The 21672-nt window shown below is 45.9% G+C and overlaps 2 protein-coding genes across 7 annotated transcripts in view; one reads left to right on the forward strand and one right to left on the reverse strand.

Moving 5' to 3' along the window:
- Positions 1–15732, reverse strand: part of fbxo18 (F-box DNA helicase 1) — a 58865-nt gene extending 43133 nt beyond the window's left edge. For 3 of the 6 annotated variants that reach the window (XM_078235836.1, XM_078235841.1, XM_078235840.1), the window contains exons 1-5: positions 15538–15726; positions 12050–12105; positions 9091–9770; positions 8120–8250; positions 4977–5112 (exon numbers count right to left, since the gene is read on the reverse strand). In XM_078235836.1, coding sequence (XP_078091962.1) covers positions 4977–5112; positions 8120–8250; positions 9091–9770; positions 12050–12059 — 957 coding nt within the window. In that variant the 5' untranslated portion in view covers positions 12060–12105; positions 15538–15726. Of the gene's footprint in view, positions 1–4976; positions 5113–8119; positions 8251–9090; positions 9771–12049; positions 12106–15406; positions 15446–15537 lie in introns of those variants that run through there. The other 3 variants (XM_078235839.1, XM_078235837.1, XM_078235842.1) reach the window with 3 other exon arrangements.
- A 696-nt stretch (positions 15733–16428) lies between these two features.
- The window catches only part of ankrd16 (ankyrin repeat domain 16), a 33359-nt gene continuing 28115 nt past the window's right edge, over positions 16429–21672 (forward strand). Inside the window, exon 1 of the mRNA XM_078235847.1 lies at positions 16429–17141. Within this exon, the coding sequence (XP_078091973.1) occupies positions 16804–17141 (338 nt within the window). The 5' untranslated portion in view covers positions 16429–16803. The remainder of the gene's footprint in view (positions 17142–21672) is intronic.

The raw sequence follows: 21672 nt of genomic DNA on the forward strand, positions 1-21672 counted from the left end.
CTCTCAACTCTTCTTTCCCTGAAAGCAGTTTTTCCCCCCTGACTTACTCTATCAAAACCCTTCAGAATTCTGAACGCCTCTATTGAATTCCCCTTTAACCTTCTCTGCTCCACCTTGTTTGTGGTAATAGTTGATTACATCATTACAGATTCTTGGCAAGCTTGGGATGACTGAAAGAATTGTATTTTAGGCTGCATTATTATTAGAGCTTGAAAGCAATGAAATTCAGGCCAAATGTAACTTTCACATAACTGCGCTTAAGAGTAAAGGAGAAGGGAGTGGAGGGGAATGCTGATTCCCGCTGGAGGTCAACGGACCTTTCCACGGTCCGCCCCTCACCCACTCGGGTTCCTGTGGCAGGCACAACAGGATAATTCACCCCTTGATCTCCAAGAGTTAGGGTTACTTCAGAGAAAACAGGCAGAGAGTTGGATTTGCGCGAGGCTTGTAAAATTATGAAGAGATTAAACCACAAATATTCATTGACAAACAACAACAGCAGCATGTGTACCAGTTACAAGATGCACTGTAGGAACTCACCAAGGCTTCTTAGACAGCACCTTCTAAACGTACGACTGCTGTCATTTAGAAAGACAAGGGCAGCCAACATATGGGAACTCCGCCACCTGGAAGTTCCCCTCTAAACCACTCACCATTCTAACTTGGAAATATATCGCCATTCCTTCACTATCACGGGGTCAAAATCCTGGAATTCCCTCCCCAGCAGCACTTGCAGGTGTACCTACACCACAGGGTCTGCAGCGGTTCAAGAAGGTGGCACAGCACCACCTTCTCAAGGGCAACTAGGGATGGGCAATAAATGCTGGCTGAGCCAGGGAAGCCCACATCCCATGAATGAATAACAAAAAGATCCAGATTATTTTAATGGAGGGGAATTGTGGAATTAGAGATCAGGTCATATAACCCATGTTGGATTAGAATCATAGGATGGTTACAGCACAGGAGGAGGCCCTTCAGGCTGTCATGTTGGTGCTGGCTCTTTGCAAGAGCAACTTAGCTATTCCCAATCCTCCATCTTTTCCCCGTAGCCCAGAAACTCTTTTTTTTCTCCCTTTAGGGGATTTATCCAGTTCACTTTTCAAAGCTATGACTAACTCTGCTTCCAGCACACGCTCGGGCAGTGAACACCAGATCCTAACCACTCAGGATTAGATAACAGGAAATAATTCTCTCCAGAGTGTCACTCCCCTTTGGAGCAGCCAACTGCAATGTTGCGAAAGAATTTGCTTCAAATTCTACGGTCCTTCGAAGAAGGGTTAAAAATTCCTGAGGGATGAGGATATTTCCAGTTCGGAAGTGTATGCTCCCAATCAGCGCTGAGTTTGGCAATGGGATTTTCTGAAGATTTTTTTCAATTTGATCACGCTTTTCTTTCCCCCCCCCACTAGCGTATTTCTTTTAATGATCTCTCTGGGAGATTGGGTGGTTTTATAACCGGTGAAGAGAAATATTCAAAAGAAAATAACAACAAAAAAAATTCTCCTGATGATTTGTTTCCAGGGTGGCAAACCACCCAATCGTCCAGCAGCGGCCTGAGAGATTAATTTTCAATTCCTGGAAATTCTAGGCCAATCCTATCTGAATGGAGCAAGTAATGGTAACCGGATAAGTCTCTTCATCGCTCACTATTTCCTTCAAATGGGGTAGGATCGTCAACTGCCTTGGTCTGAAAATCTCTCCACAAACCTCGCTTTTTAAAAAAAATTTGATTTATTATTGTCATGCGTATTGTGATACAGTGAAAAGTATTGTTTCTTGCATATAATACAAACAAAGCATACCATTCATAGAGTACATAGGGGAGCAGGAAAGGAGAGAGTGCAGAATATAGTGATGCAGTTACAGATAGGGTGGAGAGAAAGATCAGTTTAATATATGGTAGGTCCGTACAAAAGCCTGATGGCGGCAGGGAAGAACCTGTTCTTGAGTCGGTTGTTATGTGTTTTCAAACTTTTATATCTTTTTCCTCGACAGAAGGAGGTGGAACAGAGAATGTCCAGGGTGCATGGAGTCCCTGATTATATTGGCTGTTTTTCCGTTTGCATGATGAATGGGCTACGTTCACAACCCTTTGTAGTTTCTTGCGGTCTTGGTCAGAGAGACATACCAAGCTGTGATACAACCAGATAGGATGCTTCCTATGGTGCATCTGTAAAAATCGGTGAGAGTCATAGCGGACATGCTGAATTTCTTTAGCCTCCTCAGAAAGCAGAGGTTTTGTGCGCTCTTTTAATTATAGCGTTAGTGTGGAGGGACCAGGACAGATTGCTGATGATCTGGACATCTAGAAACTTGAAGCTGTCGACCATTTCCACTTCATCCCCGTTGATGTAGACAGGGGCATGTCCTCCACTAAGTTTTCGGAAGCCAATGACTATCTCCTTCGTTTTACTGACAATAATCTCTCCCTCAATGTCATCACACCAGTTCACCAGATTCTCTATTTCTTTCCTGTACTCCATCTCGTCATTGTTTGAGATCCGACCCACAATGGTGCTGTCATCAGCAAACTTGAAAATAGAATTGGAGGGGAATTTGGCCACACAGTCATAGGTGGATAAGGAGTACAGTAGGGGGCTGAGGACACAACCTGTGGGGAACCGGTGTTGAAGATAACCGTGGAGGGAGGTGTTGTTGCCTATCTTTACCGATTGCGGTCTGTGGGTTAGGTCCACAGGTGCAGGAGCAGAGAGACTTGGGTGAATATCTGCATAGATCATTGAAGGTGACAGGACAAGTGGAGAGAACAGTTAATAAAGCAGATAGTATTCTAGACTTTATTAATAGGGGTCGAGAGTATAAAAGCAAGAAGGTTATGCTGAACTTAAAAAAGGTTCTAGAATTCATAGAATTCATTCATAGAACCCAACAGTGCAGAAAGAGGCCATTCAGCCCATCGAGTCTGCACTGACCACAATCCCACCCAGGCCCTACCCCCATATCCCCACATATTTTACCCGCTAATCCCAGGACACTAACGGGCAATTTTAGCATGGCCAATCAACCTAACCCACACATCTTTGGACTGTGGGAGGAAACCGGAGCACCTGGAGGAAACCCACGCAGACACGAGGAGAATGTGCAAACTCTACACAGACAGTGACCCGAGCTGGGAATTGAACCCAGGTCGCTGGAGCTGTGAAGCAGCAGTGCTAACCACTGTGCTACCGTGCCGCCCATTTTAGTTTAAGTTTATTTATTAGCATCACAAGTAGGCTTATATCAACTTTGCAATGAAAGGGGTGGCATGGTGGCACAGTGGTTAGCACTGCTGCCTCACAGCGCCAGGGACCCGGGTTCAATTCCCAGCTTGGGGAGTCTTGCACGCTCTTCCCGTGTCTGCATGTTTTTCCTCTGGGTGCTCCAGTTTCCTCCCACTGTCCAAAAGACATGCTGGTTAGGTGCATTGGCCATGCTAAATTCTCCCTCAGTGTACCCGAACAGGCGCCGGAGTGTGGTGATTAGGGGATTTTCATTGTAACTTCATTGCAATGTTAATGTAAGCCTACATGTGACGAATAAATAAGCTTTACTTTAATTACTGTGAAAATCCCCTAGTCGCCACACTCCGGCGTCTGTTCGGGTACACTGGAGGGAGAATTTAGCTTGGCCAATGCACCTAACCCGCACATCTTTCAGACTGTTGGAAGCAGCCAGAGCACCCGGAGGAAACCCATGCAGTTTGTGGAGAATGTTCAAACTCCACACAGACAGTGACCCAAGCCAGAATTGAACCCGGGTCCCTGGCACAGTGAGGCAGCAGTGCTAACCACTGTGCCACGACTTATCATCATAGAAATCATAGAAACCCTACAGTACAGAAAGAGGCTATTCGGCCCATCGGGTCTCCACCGACCACAATCCCACCCAGGCCCTACTCCCATATCCCTACATATTTACCGACTAATCCCTCTAACCTATGCATCTCAGGGCACTAAGGGCAATTTTTAGCATGGCCAATCAACCTAACCCGCACATCTTTGGACTGTGGGAGGAAACCGGAGCACCCGGGAGGAAACCCACGCAGACACGAGGAGAATGTGCAAACTCCACACAAACAGTGACCCAAGCTGGGAATCGAACCCAGGTCCCTGGAGCTGTGAAGCAGCAGTGCTAACCACTGTGCTACCGTGCCGCCCTAGACTTAGACCTCAGCTGGAATACTGTATACAGTTCTGAGTGTCACACTATCGGAAGAATGTGAACGCATTGGAGAGAATGTAGAAGAGGTTTACAAGAATGGCTCCAGGGATGAGAAACTTCAGTTAGGAGGATAGATTGGGACTGTTCTCCTCGGAGAGAAGAAGGCTAAGAGGAGATTTGATAGAAATGTTCAAAACTATGAGGGGGCTGGAGAGTGAGGAACTGTTCCCCCTCGTAACAGGATAAGAAACGAAAGGGCACAGATTTAAGGTGATTTACAGAAGAAGTGAACGCAATGGGAGAGAACACTTTTCACACAGCGAGTGTTCAGGTCTGGAATGCACTGTCTGGAAGTGCGGCGGAGACAGGTTCAATCAAGGCATTGAAGAGGGAATTTGATGATTATTTGAATAGAAACAATGTGCAGGGGTACAGGAGAAAAGGCCGGGGAATGGCACTAAGTCACGATGCTCGTTTGGAGAGCCAGTAAAGACAGGCTGGGCCAAATGGCCTCATTCTGTGCTGTAACAATTCTGCGATCCTGTGACATCCCTCCTCCCTTAAGACACTCCCAAACCTACCTCTTTGACCAAGTATTCGCCCACCCTCCCCAATATCTTCTTGTATGACTCAAGGTCAAAGTTTAATTTTAAAATTGCTTCTCTTAAATGTTTTGAGATGTTTTCCAACATTAGAGGCCCTGCAGGATTGCAAATTGTTGTTGAGAATGAGTGGGGAAAACTGCGCGCAGGAAATCCCACCCCACCCCCACACAAACGCCACCCATACGCATACCCACACACAAAACATACCCCAGCTGCGTTAACCAAATTAGGCAGCGTCTGGGCCACAGATGCTTCAGATTGCTTGAACAGAGGGTGTTCTTTAAGGGAACGCAAGATGGCTTCAGAGTTCACAGGCGGAACATTCTGGAAAGATGCCACAAACCTAAATTTAAAAATAAAAAAAAGTGACAGACTGGCAGCAAAGACAAAAAAAATTACAAAAATTGTAAATTGGCAACTGCAGAGGGTTTATGGAACAAATGCGTTTCCCAAGACTGGAATTTATTTGTTCCAACTCTTCAACGTTAATCACATTATTCATCCCAATGTAATCATTGTCTAAATTTACCCTTTCCTGGGATGTGTGCATTGATGGCAAGGCCAGTGTTTGTTGTCCTTCCCTAGTCGCTCTTGAACCGAGTGGCTTGCTCGGCCATTTAAGAGTCAACCACATTGTTGTGGTTCTGGAGTCACATGTGGGCCAGACCAAGTAAGGACAGCCTAAAAGGACATTAACAAACCAGATGGGCTTTTATGACAATTGACCATGGCTCCATGATCACCATGACTGAGGCTAGCTTTTCAATTCCAGAATATTAACTGAATTTAAATTCCATCAGCTGCCGTGTTGGGATATGTACCCTTGTCCCCAGAGCATTAGCCTGGGCCTCTGGATTACCAGTCCAGTAACATTATCATTACACCACTCTCATTCGCTTTCTCCCTCTTTCCTGACCTTTCTTCCACAGTTTCACTCCTAACCCACATTCCCCTGAACCATACACTATCTCGAGGAAAAAGGGCTAGCAAGCATTTGTCCACATAGTAAGCTTGCAACAAAGTATTCAATACTCGAAAAACCCTCAGATTTTCCTCGGGAAGTGTAGGCTGAGTGAATGGATGGGAGGCTGTTTTGAATGATGGACTGTCTATAACGTTTAGGCTTTTCTCCTAAAAGCTTCTCCCCTCTGAGCAATTTTAAATTAGTAATCCCTCATCACTAATTTACTAGCCAAGGAATTATTCATGTCAACAAAGCCCTTCATAATTAAAATCAAAACAATCCATTAAATGTCCCCTTAGCTCTCTTCATAAAAAATTGAAATATTTGCAATGACCCCAATGATCTTCTCAGCGATAGCCTCCCATCCCTAACAAGCCTGGTGAATCAACTCTGCCCTCTTTACATGATAATCCAATTGCTCCAACTAATAGTTAACCTCCAGTATCTTCAACCAAAAGAGAAAATGCTGGAAAATCTCAGCAGGTCTGGCAGCATCCATAAGGAGAGAAAAGAACTGACGTTTCAAGTCCAGATGACCCTTCGTCAAAGCTCTAGTATCTTCACCCTCTCGACAAAGAGCAGCTGAAATTGGTAACTGCAGTGTGTTTCACACAGGCCTGATGGGCATAGAATGAACATTTCAAATAGGGCGGCACGGTGGCACAGTGGTTAGCGCTGCTGCCTCACAGCGCCAGGGACCCCGGGTTCGATTCCCAGCTTGGGTCACCATCTGTGTGGAGTTCGCACATTCTCCCCGTGTCTGCGTGGGTTTCCTCCAGGTGCTCCAGTTTCCTCCCACAGTCCAAAGATGTGCAGGCTAGTTGGATTGGCCGTGCTCAACTGCCCCTTAGTGTCAGGGGGATGAGCTAGGGTAAATGCTTGGGAGTAGGGCCCGAGTGGGATTGTGGTCGGTGCAGACTCGAAGGGCCGATTGGCCTCCTTCTGTACTGTAGGAATCTAAATGCTTGATTATGAACTGGAGGAATTTTTGCCTGTGGATTTGGGTAAGGAATGGTTAGATAGGCTCAGAAAAAAATGCTGAATGATACGGATAAATAGCGACATCTGGATTTGAATTACTATTCCTGGGGAGTTGCATGTAGGCAAAGCAGTCTGAATACATCTGATGAGTAACAGAGACTCCTCCAGTTTGTGATTATTCTCTCTCGTTTTTAAAATTGATGTGCCTCTTACGCAGTATTCTCGACCCATTCAGCTCCTAGCCAACCACTGCAGCGCTGTAATCGCCAGCATCCTCCCCCCTCACCAAGCACAACCCAAAACCTATAGCTGCAAACGGACATAAAACCGTCGTTTTCACTGACATTGAATATTATATATTACTAGAAGCAACAGCACAGAGTCACGGCAGCATTCTCCCAATCTCTCCATCAAACCCAACAGCAGGACCTTTTAATCTTTTCCCCTTCAAGTGTTTATCAGGCTGCCTAATTTACTCTTAGACGTATCCGTGTTATTTGCCTTCTTGTGGTAGCGAGTTTCACATTGTAACCATTTCTCCTGAATTCCCCACTGGAGCCATTAGCGACGTTAGTTTTGGTTTCCCCCACCCCAGCCCCCTACAGTGGAGACATAGAATCATAGAAACCCTACAGTACAGAAAGAGGCCATTCGGCCCATCGAGTCTGCACCGACCACAATCCCACTCAGGCCCTACCCCCATATCCCTACATATTTACCCACTAATCCCTCTAATCTACGCATCCCAGGACACTAAGGGCAATTTTAGCATGGCCAGTCAACCTAACCCGCACATCTTCTCTACGTTTTGATTTGATTTATTATTGTCACATGTATTAGTATACAGTGAAAAGTATTGTTTCTTGCGCGCTATACAGACAAAGCATACCGTTCATAGAGGAGGAAAGGGGAGAGTGCAGAATGTGGTGTGACAGTCATAGCTAGGGTGTAGAGAAAGGGTAGGTCCATTCAAAAGTCTGGCAGCAGTAGGGAAGAAGCTGTTCTTGAGTCGGTTGGTACGTGAGCTCAGGCTTTAGTATCTTTTTCCCCGAAGGAAGAAGGTAGAAGAGAGAATGTCCGGGGTGCGTGGGGTCCTTAATTATGCTGGCTGCTTTTCCGAGGGAGGGGGAAGTGTAGACAGTGTCAATGGACAGGAGGCTGGTTTGAGTGATGGACTGTCGATAATGTCAAGCCATTTCCTAACTTTCAAGACTTATCAGGTCAAAACCTTAGTCATCGTCTTTCGAACAAAACAAAACGAAGCCATAGCCTGTTCAATTCTTCCTGATAAATACATCTTCTCAAATTAAAACACATCCTCTCAACTTTGCCTCGTGAAATGTCCAATTATTCTGATATGGTGTCCATATAGCTAGGATACAAGTGCGATATTCCGAACACTCACCTTATGAGATTCAGCAGGCAAAGTTCATTTTCCTTTTTAATATTATTTTCCTTCAGAATCCGATCAATCTCCTTCACAGCGCTTTCTTCTCCTTTCCTGTATCGATAGTACAACTTCTTGTATGGCACAAACTATGAAATCAGATTCAGGAAAGAAACCATCCATTAGAAAGAAAATCCTTCCTGCTGTTCGATCGCTGTCTTTTCCTGCAAGGAATGTTCTCTGCTCGGAGCCACTCTATCAGCAGCACCAATGTCAGGAACTTGGATGTGGAAGGAATCAGATTAGTCTTCCCATTCCGTATCCGCTCCCCCCACCCCAGAGTTCCCACTTCCCATGAGACAAAACTTAATGCAGTCAGAAAGTAAGGTCGGCTTGAGGTGACAGTTAATTTTTGTAAAGCAGCTTCCCCGACAGTAAAATGGATCAGAAATCCAAGGAATCTGTGTGCTTCTTCTAAAAAAAAAATTCTCTCCCCTTACATTCTCAGAGGAGTCAAATGGTTGCTGGTTTATAATCCATCATTATCAATCCCTAGGAATGGCCATTTTGGTCAAGATACATGATCATGATCTCCAGGCAACAAAGGTCAGAGATTAAACCCGCCTCCAGTCTACGATTAATCAGCTGGGATAATCACTGGGGGTGGGTGGGAGGTTTCACCACCTACCTGTACTGGAGGAGGTGTGGGTGGGAAGGTATAATCAGCCTGAGATACCTCTGCTGGGAAATACATGTGGATAGGCATTGGGTGAGGACTTGGTTAGGCTCCAGTGTGATCACCACTTCTCTATCCAATTAAATAGCTCTCCAAACTCCCCCTATCTCCCGTGAAGAACTGGTGTGTGTATGAAGTTATTCGCGGGCAGTCAGTGGTGTGACCCTGCTCCGGAATCATTGGCTGCGGGAAGGAGAAAAATGGGACAGGTGCTTTGAAAAAGATTATCTAAACAGAAGGAGCCAAGGCTTACCATTGGGTCATTGATGACACGCTGCCATTGCTGACAGACAGTGCTGAGGCGATACAGGTCTTCCGCTGGTAGAGAAACAAACACAGTTCTGAGGATTTCATCAGGCAGCTGACTAATGTGGCCAGAAGGCAGAGTCTGGGAATGCGTGCATCCCAGTAATCCAAAGTAAGAGTCTGGGAGAGGATCTACCTCCGGTTCCTCACCTTCAACCCAACTCTGCTGCTGGACCGGGGGGGCATCTTCTGAGCGGAGTCTCCTTGTACAACTGTCCCAAGCTCCGTCACCGGCCTCATTTAAGTTTCTCAGCATCGGGACCGAGTGCTCTCCATTGGACACTGAATTCAGAGCCAGCACATTGCTTGCCGCAAATAAGTCGTTTGAAAAAAAATCTTCAGGGTCAAAAACAGAATCCACCTTGGAGGATGATGGTCCAACAATGGCTTTGCTGCTGGTTGCATCTTCTGGTGGCCTCCTGGCATTGTGCGCCCACTGTCTTTGGAGAGGCTGCAACTGGGTGGCAGTCCTTCTATCCTTCCTGTCCCTTGGGTAGAGGCCCCTGTTCAAATCTCTGTTGGTGACTGTATACGTGAACGGCTGGGTCAGCGAGAATGTACCCTCACCACTATTGCTCAAGGACCAACAGTCCGACAGATTCAGGTGTTTCCGTTTGCCCCGTCTGTCTGTACAAGAGGGGAAAAAGAAAGACTAATAATTAAGAAATTATAGAGAGTGTAGAATCATAGAATCCCTACAGTGCAGTAGGGGGCCATTCAGCCCATCGAGTCTGCACCAACCACAATCCCACCCAGGCCCTATCCCCATAACCCCATGCATTTATCCTAGCTAGTCCCCCTGACACTCGGGGGCAATTCAGCATGGCCAATCCACCTAACCCACACATCTTTGGAATGCGGGAGGAAACCGGAGCACCCGGAGGAAACCCACGCAGACACGGGGAGAAGGTGCAAACTCCACACAGACAATGACCCAAGCCGGGAATCGAAACTGAGGTCGCCCCTGTACTTTAGCAGTTTAGTGTACAGTCAGCCATGGATCTGTGGGCTGTTGGCGTGTGTATGAAGTTATTTGCGGGCAGTCAGTGGTGTGACCCTGCTCCGGAATCATTGGCTGCGGGAAGGAGAAAAATGGGACAGGTGCTTTGAAAAAGATTATCCAAACAGAAGGAGCCAATGGTAAGCATTTGGATCCGTGGGCAACACACTCACCTTTAGGGTCAAAAGGTTGTAGGTTCAAGTCCCACTCTCCAGAGACTTGAGCACAAAATCTAGGCACCCCATTGCTGTACAGAAGGAGTGCTGAATGGATCAGAATGCATTCTTTCTGAACAGACCTTAAAATTCAGATCCCATTTGCCCTCTCAGTCGGGCATAAGCAATCTCTTGCCAATACTTTGAAGAATAAAGGAGTTGTCCCCATTGGCCTGACCATTTTTTTTATCCCGTAACCGGTATCGGCCAATCAATATCACTTTGCTGTTTGTGGGAGCTTGCTGTGCACAAATCGACTGCCATGTTTCCTAAGTTATAACAGTGACTGCCGTTGCTGTAAAGCACTTCGGGGCATCCCAACATCATAAAAGGAGCTTTAGAGGTACAAATCTTTATTTACTTTGAAATCACATTGCTCAGAAATATTCCAAAATGTTTCACATTCTGGTGATACTGTGCCTTTAAGAAAAGAAAATATATATATACACATCACATTTCTTGTCAGGGGTATGGTTAGAATTCAGATCTGTTTTGCAGGGTGCTGATTTGTCCAGCAAAACCTTCAAATTGGTAGCTGGGAGCAGAGAATAAGTACTCATTTTAGACCTGGAATGTTTGTATTATGCACAGCTAATGCATTTTAAGCAGAGCTAACGCATTTGTGTTTACTTGGGTCTCCCCTGGGGATTTCAGTGTAGAGTTTTGATTAGGTTGATTAACAGGGGCAGTCATGTGCTTAATGGGAGGAGTTACGCTTGCAGGGAAGAAATGCTGTTTCAGTTTCATTTTAAAAATACAAGCAGCTGCTGCTTGAGCTGCAAGAAGAAATAGGTGTCTCTCTCTCTAGAGGTGGTCTGAAAGCTCTATGACTCCATAACCTGAGATAAGCCAGTATGCCTGTTTTGCTAACTAATTTTAAAGAGAAGTTTAAGTCTATAAGAGGAATATTGCTTGAATTGGAACTTGGGAGATAGGTTAGCAGTTACGAATTATATCTTGTCATGTTTAAGTATTGTTCGGTTGTTAAATGTTAAGCTAATTCATTTGTTATAGTTAAACTGTGTTATTAAATAAAATTTGTTTTGATAAAACTCCCTAGTGTGTCAATAGAATCGTGCCTGGAGTGAAACATCCTACTCTCACACTAATGTCAACATAGCTAGTTGTTGGGGTCTAGCCTGGCTTCATAACATACCTTGGGGTTTCTGATCTAACAACATACAACACTGCAGTTCAGCGACCGCAGGCAACTATAATCACATGCAAAGACCCCACTAATATGACAAATAGACAAGCAGTTTGTTTTTGGTAGATTAGATGAAGGAGGAACTATGGTCAGAACTCTCTGTAGTTCCCAATGTTATGCCAGAGGATCATTAATATCCAGCAAAACAGTTGGAAGAGATTTGATTATTACTGCATCAAAATGTTGCTAAGCTACCAGAAATAACTAGATTGCAAAAGATGGAAAGTGTCCAGATATCCCAGCAAAAGAGCTGATTATATATGATCATTTTTTGAAAAATTCATTAATGGGATATCGACATCACTGGTTAGGCCTGTGTCACATAGAAATGCCTTTTAGCTTTGACAAAGGGTCATCTGGACTCGAAATGTCAGCTCTTTTCTCTCACAGATGCTGCCAGACCGGCTGAGATTTTCCAGCATTTTCTCTTTTGGTTAGCAATCAAAGTTATCGGGCAGAGGAGTTTAAATTGAGATTTACTCACAATGAGTCATCGTAACATGGACCACACTGCCACACTTGTGACTTGGGCTATACAAGCTGTAATGCAAAAAAAGAAAAAAAAAATCACATTAAATTCTGACAGAACCCCAATGGTTCAGCTTTTCCAGGGAGTGAGCAGAAGCATCCTAGTTCCAGTATCCAGTCTGTGCCAACTGTGGCCAGGTGGCAGTCAGGGTACAACATTTTCAGTACCCTGGATTAAGAGGAAAATGGCAAGTGCGAATGTGGGGATGTCAGCAAAGAATAGTAAGGGGAAAAAGTCACTGGTGGGCATAGTCTATAGGCCCCCAAATAATAACTTCAAGGTGGGGCGGGCTATAAACAAACAAATAACAGATGCATGTAAAAATGGAACAGCAATAATCATAGGGGATTTTAACCTCCATATTGATTGGTCAACTCAAGTCGGACGCGGTGGACTTGAGGAAGAGTTCTTAGAATGCTGTCGCGATAGTTTCCTCGAACAGTATGTTACAGAACCTACGAGGGAGCGAGTTATCTTGGATCTGGTCCTGTGTAATGAGACAGGTAAAATTAATGATCTCCTTGTGAGGGATCCTCTTGGAATGAGTGATCACAATATGGTTGAATTTCTAATACAGATGGAGGGTGAGAAAGTAGGGTCCCAAACTAGTGTCCTCTGCTTGAACAAGGGGGATTACAATAGGATGAGGGCGGAGTTGGCTAATGTAGACTGGGAGCGCAGCCCAATTGGTGAGGAACAGTGGAGGATTTTTAAGGAGATTTTTCTCAGTACTCAGCAAAAATATATTCCAGTGAAAAAGAAGGAATGTAAGAAAATGGATAACAAGGGAAATAAAGGAGAGTATCAAATTAAAAACCAAAGCATACAGAGTGGCCAAAATTAGTGGGGAACTAGAAGATTGGGAAGGCTTTAAAAAACAACAAAGAACTACTGAGAAAGCAATAAAGGAAAGATAGATTATGAAAGTAAACTAACACAAAATATAAAAACTGATAGTAAAAGTTTTTACAAATATATAAAACGGAAAAGAGTGGCTAAAGTAAATGTTGGTCCCTTAGAAGATGAGAAGGGGCATTTAATAATAGGAAACGAGGAAATGGCCGAGGCCTTAAACAAGTTTTTTGTGTCGGTCTTCACAGTGGAGGACACAAATAGCTTACCAATAATTGACGGTCATGGGACTGTAGGGGGTGAGGACCTTAAAATGATCACTATTACAAAAGAGGTAGTGCTGGGTAGGCTAATGGGACTAAAGGTAGACAAGTCCCCTGGTCCGGATGGAGTGCATCCTAGGCTACTAAAAGAAACGGCAGAAGTAATAGCAAATGCATTAGTTGTAATTTATCAAAATTCACTGGACTCTGGGGAGGTGCCAGCTGATTGGAAAACAGCTAATGTAATACCACTGTTTAAAAAAGGAGGTAGACAAAAGGCAGGTAACTACAGGCCGGTTAGCTTAACATCCGTAGTTGGGAAAATGCTGAAATCTATCATTAAGGAAGAAATAGCAGGAAAAGAATGGTTCAATCAAGCAGACGCAGCATGGATTCATGAAGGGAAAGTCATGTTTGACTAATTTACTGGAATTTTTTGAGGATATAAGGAGTGCGGTTGACAGAGGGGAGCCGGTGGATGTGGTGTATTTAGATTTCCAGAAGGCATTCGATAAGGTGCCTCACAAAAGGTTGCTGCATAAGATAAAGGTACACGGAGTTGGGGGTAAAGTGTTAGCGTGGATTGAGGATTGGCTATCTAACAGAAAGCAGAGAGTCGGAATAAATGGGTGCTTTTCCGGTTGGCAATCGGTGACTAGTGGCGTGCCGCAGGGATCGGTGCTGGGGCCTCAACTATTTACCATATACATAGACTATCTGGAGGAGGGGACCGAGTGCAGGGTAACAAAGTTTGCGGATGACACAAAGATGAGTGGGAAAGCAAATTGCGTGGAGGACACAGAGTCTGCAGAGAAATTTGGATAGGCTAAGTGAGTGGGCAAGGATCTGGCAGCTGGAGTATAATGATGGTAAGTGTGAGGTTATCCACTTTGGAAGGAATAATAGTAAAATGGACTATTATTTAAACAGTGAACAATTACAACATGCTACTGTGCAGAGGAACCTGGGGGTCCTTGTGCATAAATCACAAAAACTCAGTTTGCAGGTGCAGCAGGTAATCAAGAAGGCAAATGGAACGTTGGCCTTTATCACGAGAGGGATGGAGTATAAAAGCGGGGAGGTCATGCTGCAACTGTACAGGGTACTGGTGAGGCCGCACCTAGAGTACTGTGTACAATTTTGGTCCCCTTATTTAAGAAAGGATATATTAGCTTTGGAGGGGGTACAGAGAAGGTTCACCAGGTTGATTCCGGAGATGAGGGAGTTAGCTTATGAGGAGAGATTGAGTTGACTGGGCCTGTACTCATTGGAGTTTAGAAGGTTGAGGGGAGATCTCATAGAGACATACAAGATAATGAAGGGGCTAGACAGGGTAGAACAATGGAAACAAGAACTAAGGGGCATAGCCTCAAAATAAGGGGGAGTCAATTTAGAACAGAGTTGAGGAGGAACTTCTTCTCCCAGAGGGTAGTGAATCTTTGGAATTCTCTGCCCAATGAAGCAGTAGAGGCTACCTCGTTAAATGTGTTTAAATCACAGATAGATAGATTTTGAACCATTAAGGGAATTAAGGGTTATGGGGAGCAGGCGGGTAAGTGGAACTGAACCCACTAACAGATCAGCCATGATCTTATTGAATGGTGGAGCAGGCTTGAAGGGCTAAATGGCCTACTCCTGCTCCTATTTCTTATGTTCTTACTGGTATCAGACTTCCATGGTCAAATAGACATCTCAGAAAGAAACCATTTGGTCCATCATGTCTGTGCCAGCTCTTCGAAAGATTACCCCAATTAATCCCACTCTCCTACACTTTCCTCTTCGATTATCCAATTCCCTGCTGAAGGTTAGTACGGAACGTGCTCACACCGCCCTTTCACTCAATTACAGTCTCTTACACTCAGTCTCCCCATTCTCAGTACCCAATAAACATCCCCACTCACACAGGTTCGGTTCCTGGCTTGGGTCACTGTCTGTACGGAGTATGCACGTTCTCCCCATGTCTGCATGGGTTTCCTCCCACAATGCGAAAGACATGCTGGTTAGGGTGCATTGGCCAGGCTAAATTCTCCCTCAGCGTACCCGAACAGGCACCGGAGTGTGGCAACTAGGGGATTTTCACAGTAACTTCATTGCAGTGTTAATGTAAGCCTGCTTGTGACACTGATAAATAAACTTTAACGATATCCCACTCCCTGCACGTGACTGGCAATTGACTCTGTCACACAGACATCATTACCTGGGAAAAGGGGACCACAACTACAGTTTAGGAACCCCATTCTTCACATAGGATTCAGTGTGTAATTAGTGCTTCATCCAGAGCAGCACACTCAGTCCAGACAACCTGCCCCTAATGTATCAGCTACTCACCACGTCCTCCAAGACACTACAAAGACACTCTGTGATCACCTCTTGCAGCTTGGCAAGGTTTGCAATCGCCTCTCTCTTTCTTTTCCAGGACATATTAAAGGCAGAGTTTATATTGCCACCCTCTCAATGTTGGGCAGAGTTCCCACAGCTGTTCACTGAGTCCCCAGCTTCCTGCATTCCACATGAACCTCAGAGGAAGAACAAAGCCCCTTTTGACTGATGGCACCAAACAACCATTCAGACAATCTATTAGCTGCGATCCACCAATCAGAGAGAGAGAAGTGGGTGGGATCTTTCTGAGCAACTTAGATTCATTCAAGGACAACTGCAAGCTTTCCATGAGTTTACAGCCTGTTCGACCAAACTTTCGATAGTCTTCAGATGAGTTTGAGATAAGCCCCCTGTAGCTGTCCCAGGGAAAGATACTGACATACTGGGTGGTAGGAGGGGGGAGGAAGGGGGGTCCCAGGGAGGGGGAGGGAGGGGGAGGGAGGGGGAGGGTCCCACTTGCAAAGTCACATACTTTTGGAAATCCCTTGCTAATATTGACGCATTTCTATGAGGGGGTCCCTGAAAATATTGACTCCCTCCTAGGAGACCCCCAGCAGATATTAACTCTCTCCTAGGGGACCCCCCAGCAAACATTGACACACAAGGTAAAATGTTTTTTTTGGGAGGATTTATAATGTCAATTCACCTTTTCGGTCTATACATTCTTATAAGACTTTTAAATAAGGAAAGGCTATATTTCTAATTGTGTTACATTCTGACTGAATCAAATTGGAAATTGACAAAAACCCCCAGATATTAACCTGCCTCTGGTTTTTAGGTTGTACATTTCCAGCAGGTTGTTGCTCTGGGAATGTTTTTAGTTGGTCCTCTCTGACTGTCAGGGGGGTGGAGCAGAAAGCCAAGTGTGTGTGTGTTAGTTTCTCTCTCTCTGGCAGATTGCAGTAAGTGGAGCTGGCCAGTCTGCTTAATGACAAGGAGTTATATCCATGAATAATCCCTCCAGGGTGGGGGCACCAGAGTGTTGATCACCAGTCCTGGGCACCTACCCCTGTGAGGGAGACAGTAACCTCAGGGGAGGGAAAGGGAACAGAGCTTCAAACAATGATCCTGTCAGGCTCCTGTAACACAAGCAGATGAGTTTGGAGACAGGTTGTTTACAAGTGAGAGTGACTTAAATGCTCAATATTTATTTTCCTTGCTGGAGCCAGCTTTTTGGAGATCTGGTGATGTATTTAGATTAAAAGCAGCAACTCAATGGCCAATGAAGTCACAGTCAAGCACCTCATTAGACTGATACAAGAAGGCAGACTTTCCCAGCTGAAAGAAGAGATGTGTAAGGACGAGGGCGTTCGGGCTGCGGTGTTGAAGGGTCATTTTGGCAGATCGGGGGACACCGTGTTACATTATGCTGCCAGGCATGGGCACCTGGAGATCCTGAAATACCTGCTGGAAGAGCTCGGTACCAATGTTGAGCTGGTCAACGGCGACTACAAGCGAGCCCTGCATGAAGCAGCCTCCATGGGTCACAGAGAGTGCATGAGGTACCTGATTGCACAAGGGGCCAGGGTTGACTGTTTGAAGAAAGCTGATTGGTAAGTGGCACTGCTGTTGGGTAACAGCATTTGCCCCACTGGAGGCCTGTCTGCATCACCAGCTGTACCCGAGTTCAGAGTTCTGAAGAAACCAGACTGGGCATTTTTTTAAAATTTGCCCTTGAGATGTGGGCTTCTCTGAATAGAATTGTAGAATCTGGGTGGCACGGTGGCGCAGTGGTTAGCACTGCTGCCTCACAGCGCCAGGGACCCGGGTTCAATTCCGCCCTCTGGTCACTGTCTGTGTGGAGTTTGCACATTCTCCCCGTGTCTGCGTGGGTTTCCTCCGGGTGTTCTGGTTTCCTCCCACAGTCCAAAGATGTGGGAGTTAGATGGATTGGCCGTGATAAATAGCCCCTTAGTGTCAGGGGATTAGCAGGGTAAATATGTAGGGTTTACGGGAATAGGGCCTGGGTGGGATTGTGGTCGATGCAGACTCGATGGCCTAATGGCCTCTTTCTGCACTGTAGGATTCTATGATTCTAATCCCTACAGTGCAGAAGGAGGCCATTCGGCCCAATGAACCTGCACTGACAACTATCCCACCCAGGCCCTATCCCCATAACCCCACCTATTTACCCTGCTAATCCCCTGACACTAAGGGGCAATTTAGCATGGCCAATCAACCTAGCCCACACATCTTTGGACTGTGGGAGGAAACCCATGCAGACATGGGAAGAATGTGCAAACTCCACATAGACAATCATCCGAGGCTGGAATTGAACCCGGGTCCCTGGAGCTGTGAGGAAGCAGTACCAACCACTGTGCCACCATGCCATCAGCAATTATTGCCCATCCCTAATTGCCCTTGAGGGTGTTGCATTCCCTTCTTAAATCACTTCAGTACGTGTGCTGTAGGTACACCCACAGTGCTGTTAGGGAGTGCCTGGATTTTTGACCCAGCGGCGGTGGAGGCTGTGTGGCTTGGAGGGAAGCTTGCAGTTGGTGGGGTTCCCATGCACCTGCTGTCCTTGTCCTTTATGATGGTAGAGGTTGTTGGTTTGGAAAGTGATGTCTAAAGGGCCTTGGTGAGGTGCTGCAGTGCATGTTGTATATTGTACACACTGTTGCAACTGGTGGAGGGAGTGAATGTTGAATGCAGTGGATGGGGTGCCAATCCAGTGGGCTGCTTTGTCCAGGACAGTTATAGAGTTTTACAGCACAGAAAGAGGCCCTTTGGCCCTTCCTGTCTACGCAAGCCATTAAGCACCTATCTTAATCCCATTTTCCAACACTTGGTCCCGTAGCCTTGTACGCTATGACATTTTAAATGCTCATTAAAATGCTTCTTAAATGTTCCAAGGGTTCCCATCTCTACACGCTTTCGGGCAGCGAGTTCCAGATTCCCAGCACCCTCTGGGTGAAAAAGCTTTTCCTCAAAACCCCTCTAAATCTCCTGCCCCTTACCTTCAATCTGTGCCCCCTGGTTATTGGCCCCTTTACTAAGAGGCAAGACTTCTTCCTATTGACCCTATCGACGCCCCTCATGATTTTGTACACCTCAATCAGGTTCCCCTCAGCCTTCTCTGCTCCAAGGAAAGCAACCCCAGCCCAACCTGCCTCTCTTCATAGCTGGAACGCTCCAGCCCAGGCAACATCCTGGTGAATCTCCTCCGCACACTCTCCAGTGCAGTCACATCCTTCCTATAGTGTGGCGACCAGAACTGCACACAGTACTCCAGCTAACAAGCACTTTATACAGTTCCATCATAACCTCACTGCTGTTATATTCAATGCCCAGTTTATAAAGGTAAGTATCCCTTATTCCTTCTTAACCACCTCATCTACCTGTCCTGCTGCCTTCAGGGATCTATAAACAAGCACCCCAAGATCCCTCTGGTCCTCTGTACTTCCTAGCATCCTAATGTTCATTGTGTATTCCCTTGCCTTGTCAGTCCTCCCAAAATGCATCACCTCACATTTTTCAGGGTTAAATTCAATTTGCCACTGTTCTGCCCATCTGACCACCCCATCGATATCACCCTGTAATCTAAGGCTTTCCTCCTCGCTATTTACCACACCACCAATTTTTGTGACATCCATGGATTTACTGAATATACCCCCTACATTCCTGTCTAGATTATTAATGTACACTACAAACAGCAAGGAACGCAGACACCAATCCCTGCGGTACACCACTGGACACAGGCTCCCACTCACAAAAACCACCATCGACCATCAGTCTGCCTCCTGCCACTAAGCCAATTTTGGACCCAATTTGCCATCTCATGGGCTGTTACCTGCTTGATCAGTCACCCACGTGGAACCTTGTAAAAAGCCTTACTGAAGTCTATGTAGACTGCATCAACTGCACTGCCCTCATCGACACACCTTGTCACTCCCTCGAAAAATTCAATCAACAGTGTCTGGTTTCTTCAGTGTTGTTGGAGCTGCACTCATCCAGGCAAGTTGAGAGGATTCCATCACATTCCTGACTTGTGCTTTGTAGATAGTGGACAGGAGGCGAGGTACTCGCTGCAGAATTCCCAGTCTCTGATTTGCTCTTGGAGCAACAGTTTCTATATGGGTGGTCCAGTCCACTTTGAAAGTTAACTCTGCCTCTCTCTCCACAGATGCTGCCAGACCTGCTGAGGTTTTCCAGCACTTACTGCTTTTATTTCAGATCTCCAGCATCCGCGGTATTTTGCATTCTGTTAGTTGTTCCCCTCCTAGGTGGACAAGTGATGACCTCCCTTCAGCCCTCACAGGTGAATGTAAAGTGGCAGTATTTCAATGAGAATTCAGCAGGATTCTCCCTGGTGTCCTGGCCAATACTTAAACACTCAACCAACATCATTAAAACAGTGATTATCTGGCCATTTATTTCATTACCATTAATGGGATCTTGCTCTGCACAAATTGGCTGCTGAGATTTCTACATTACAATAGTGATTATAAATCAAAAATGCTTAGTTGGCAGGAAAGCAACATGTAGTTTGCACGTTCTCCCCGTTTCTGCGTGGGTTTCCTCCCACAGTCCAAAAATGTGTAGGTTGGGTGAATTGGCCATGCTAAATTGCCTCTTAATGTCTAAAGATGTGCCTGTTAGGGGGATTAGCCATGCTAAATTGACCCTTAAGGCAGAGCTTTCCATCCTGGGAATCGTAGTGGGCCTGACATGGACCATGCAAAGGGATTTTCTGAACTTGGGGTGAGTGCAGCTGGAAAATCCCACTCTTAGTGTCTAAAGATGTGTAGGTTAGGGGGATTGCCATGGAAATTACGGGGCTAGAGGGGACTGCCTGAGTGGATGCTCTGTTGGAGTGTCGGCGCAGACTCGATGGGCCGGATGGCCTCTCTCTGCTCTGTAGGAATTCTATGGATCTACTCGAAATGTCCGGCATTTCTTCAAAACAGTGTTGGGGATGTTTTACAGACAGCTGCCTCGGCTTACTGTCTCGCCTGAAAGGCAGCACCTCTGACAGTGCAGCACCAAAACCCCTGACCTGCACTGGGCATCAGCCAAGGCTATGAACTGAAGTGGATCTTGACCCTTTAACTTTCTGACTCAGAGGTCAGAGCGCTGCTGGCTCGGTCACAGTGACAGCAAAATGTTACATAAATGTTGACTGTTAATCCAGCTATGTTCTGGCCTTCAGTAAATTTATTTTTTGGTGTTTCAGTTGCTACGGTTTAAGTTTAATTATTAGTGTCACATTTAGGCTTACCATAGTGGCATGGTGGCACAGTGGTTAGCACTGCTGCCTCACAGCGCCAGGGATCCGGGTTCGATTCCTGACTTGGGTCACCGTCTGTGCGGAATCTGAACGTTCTCCCCGTGTCTGCGTGGGTTTCCTCCGGGTGCTCTGGTTTCCTTCCACAGTCTGAAAGACATATTGGTTAGGTGCATTGGCCATGCTAAATTCTCCCTTAGTGTACCCGAACAGGCGTCGGAGTGTGGCAACTAGGGGATTTTCACAGTAACTTCATTGCAGTGTTGATGTAAGCCTACTTGTGACACCGAATAAATAAGCTTCTTAAACATTAACACTGAAATGAAGTTACTGTGAAAATCCCCTAGTCGCCACACTCCGGCGCTTGCTCGGGTACACTGAGGGAGAATTTAGCACGGCCAATCCACCTAACCCGCACATCTTTGGATTGTGGGAGGAAACCAGAGCACCCAGAGGAAACCCACGCGGACACGGGGAGAACGTGCAGACTCCGCACAGACAGTGACCCAAGTGGGGAATCGAACCCGGGTCCCTGGGTTCGATTCGATTGGGTATAGAGGGATATGGGCCAAATGCGGGCAATTGGGACTAGCTTAGGAGTTTAAAACAAAGGGCGGCATGGACAAGTTGGGCCGAAGGGCCTGTTTCCATGCAGTAAACCTGTATGACTCTATGACTGGTGCTGTGGGGCAGCAGTGTTTTGGGGAGTACAGTACTTACCAAAGTCTGCAGGTGAAAGAACAATGTGAACAAGATCAAAACATTGGACATGAGTGTGGACCTCATTGTGTGACTGGCGCTGTTGCTTATTATCGAGTCACAGAATACATCACACAGTTTGTTAGCAGCTTTGACTG

This window comes from Mustelus asterias, chromosome 19 (genome assembly GCF_964213995.1).
Source record: "Mustelus asterias chromosome 19, sMusAst1.hap1.1, whole genome shotgun sequence".
Taxonomy (NCBI): domain Eukaryota; kingdom Metazoa; phylum Chordata; class Chondrichthyes; order Carcharhiniformes; family Triakidae; genus Mustelus; species Mustelus asterias.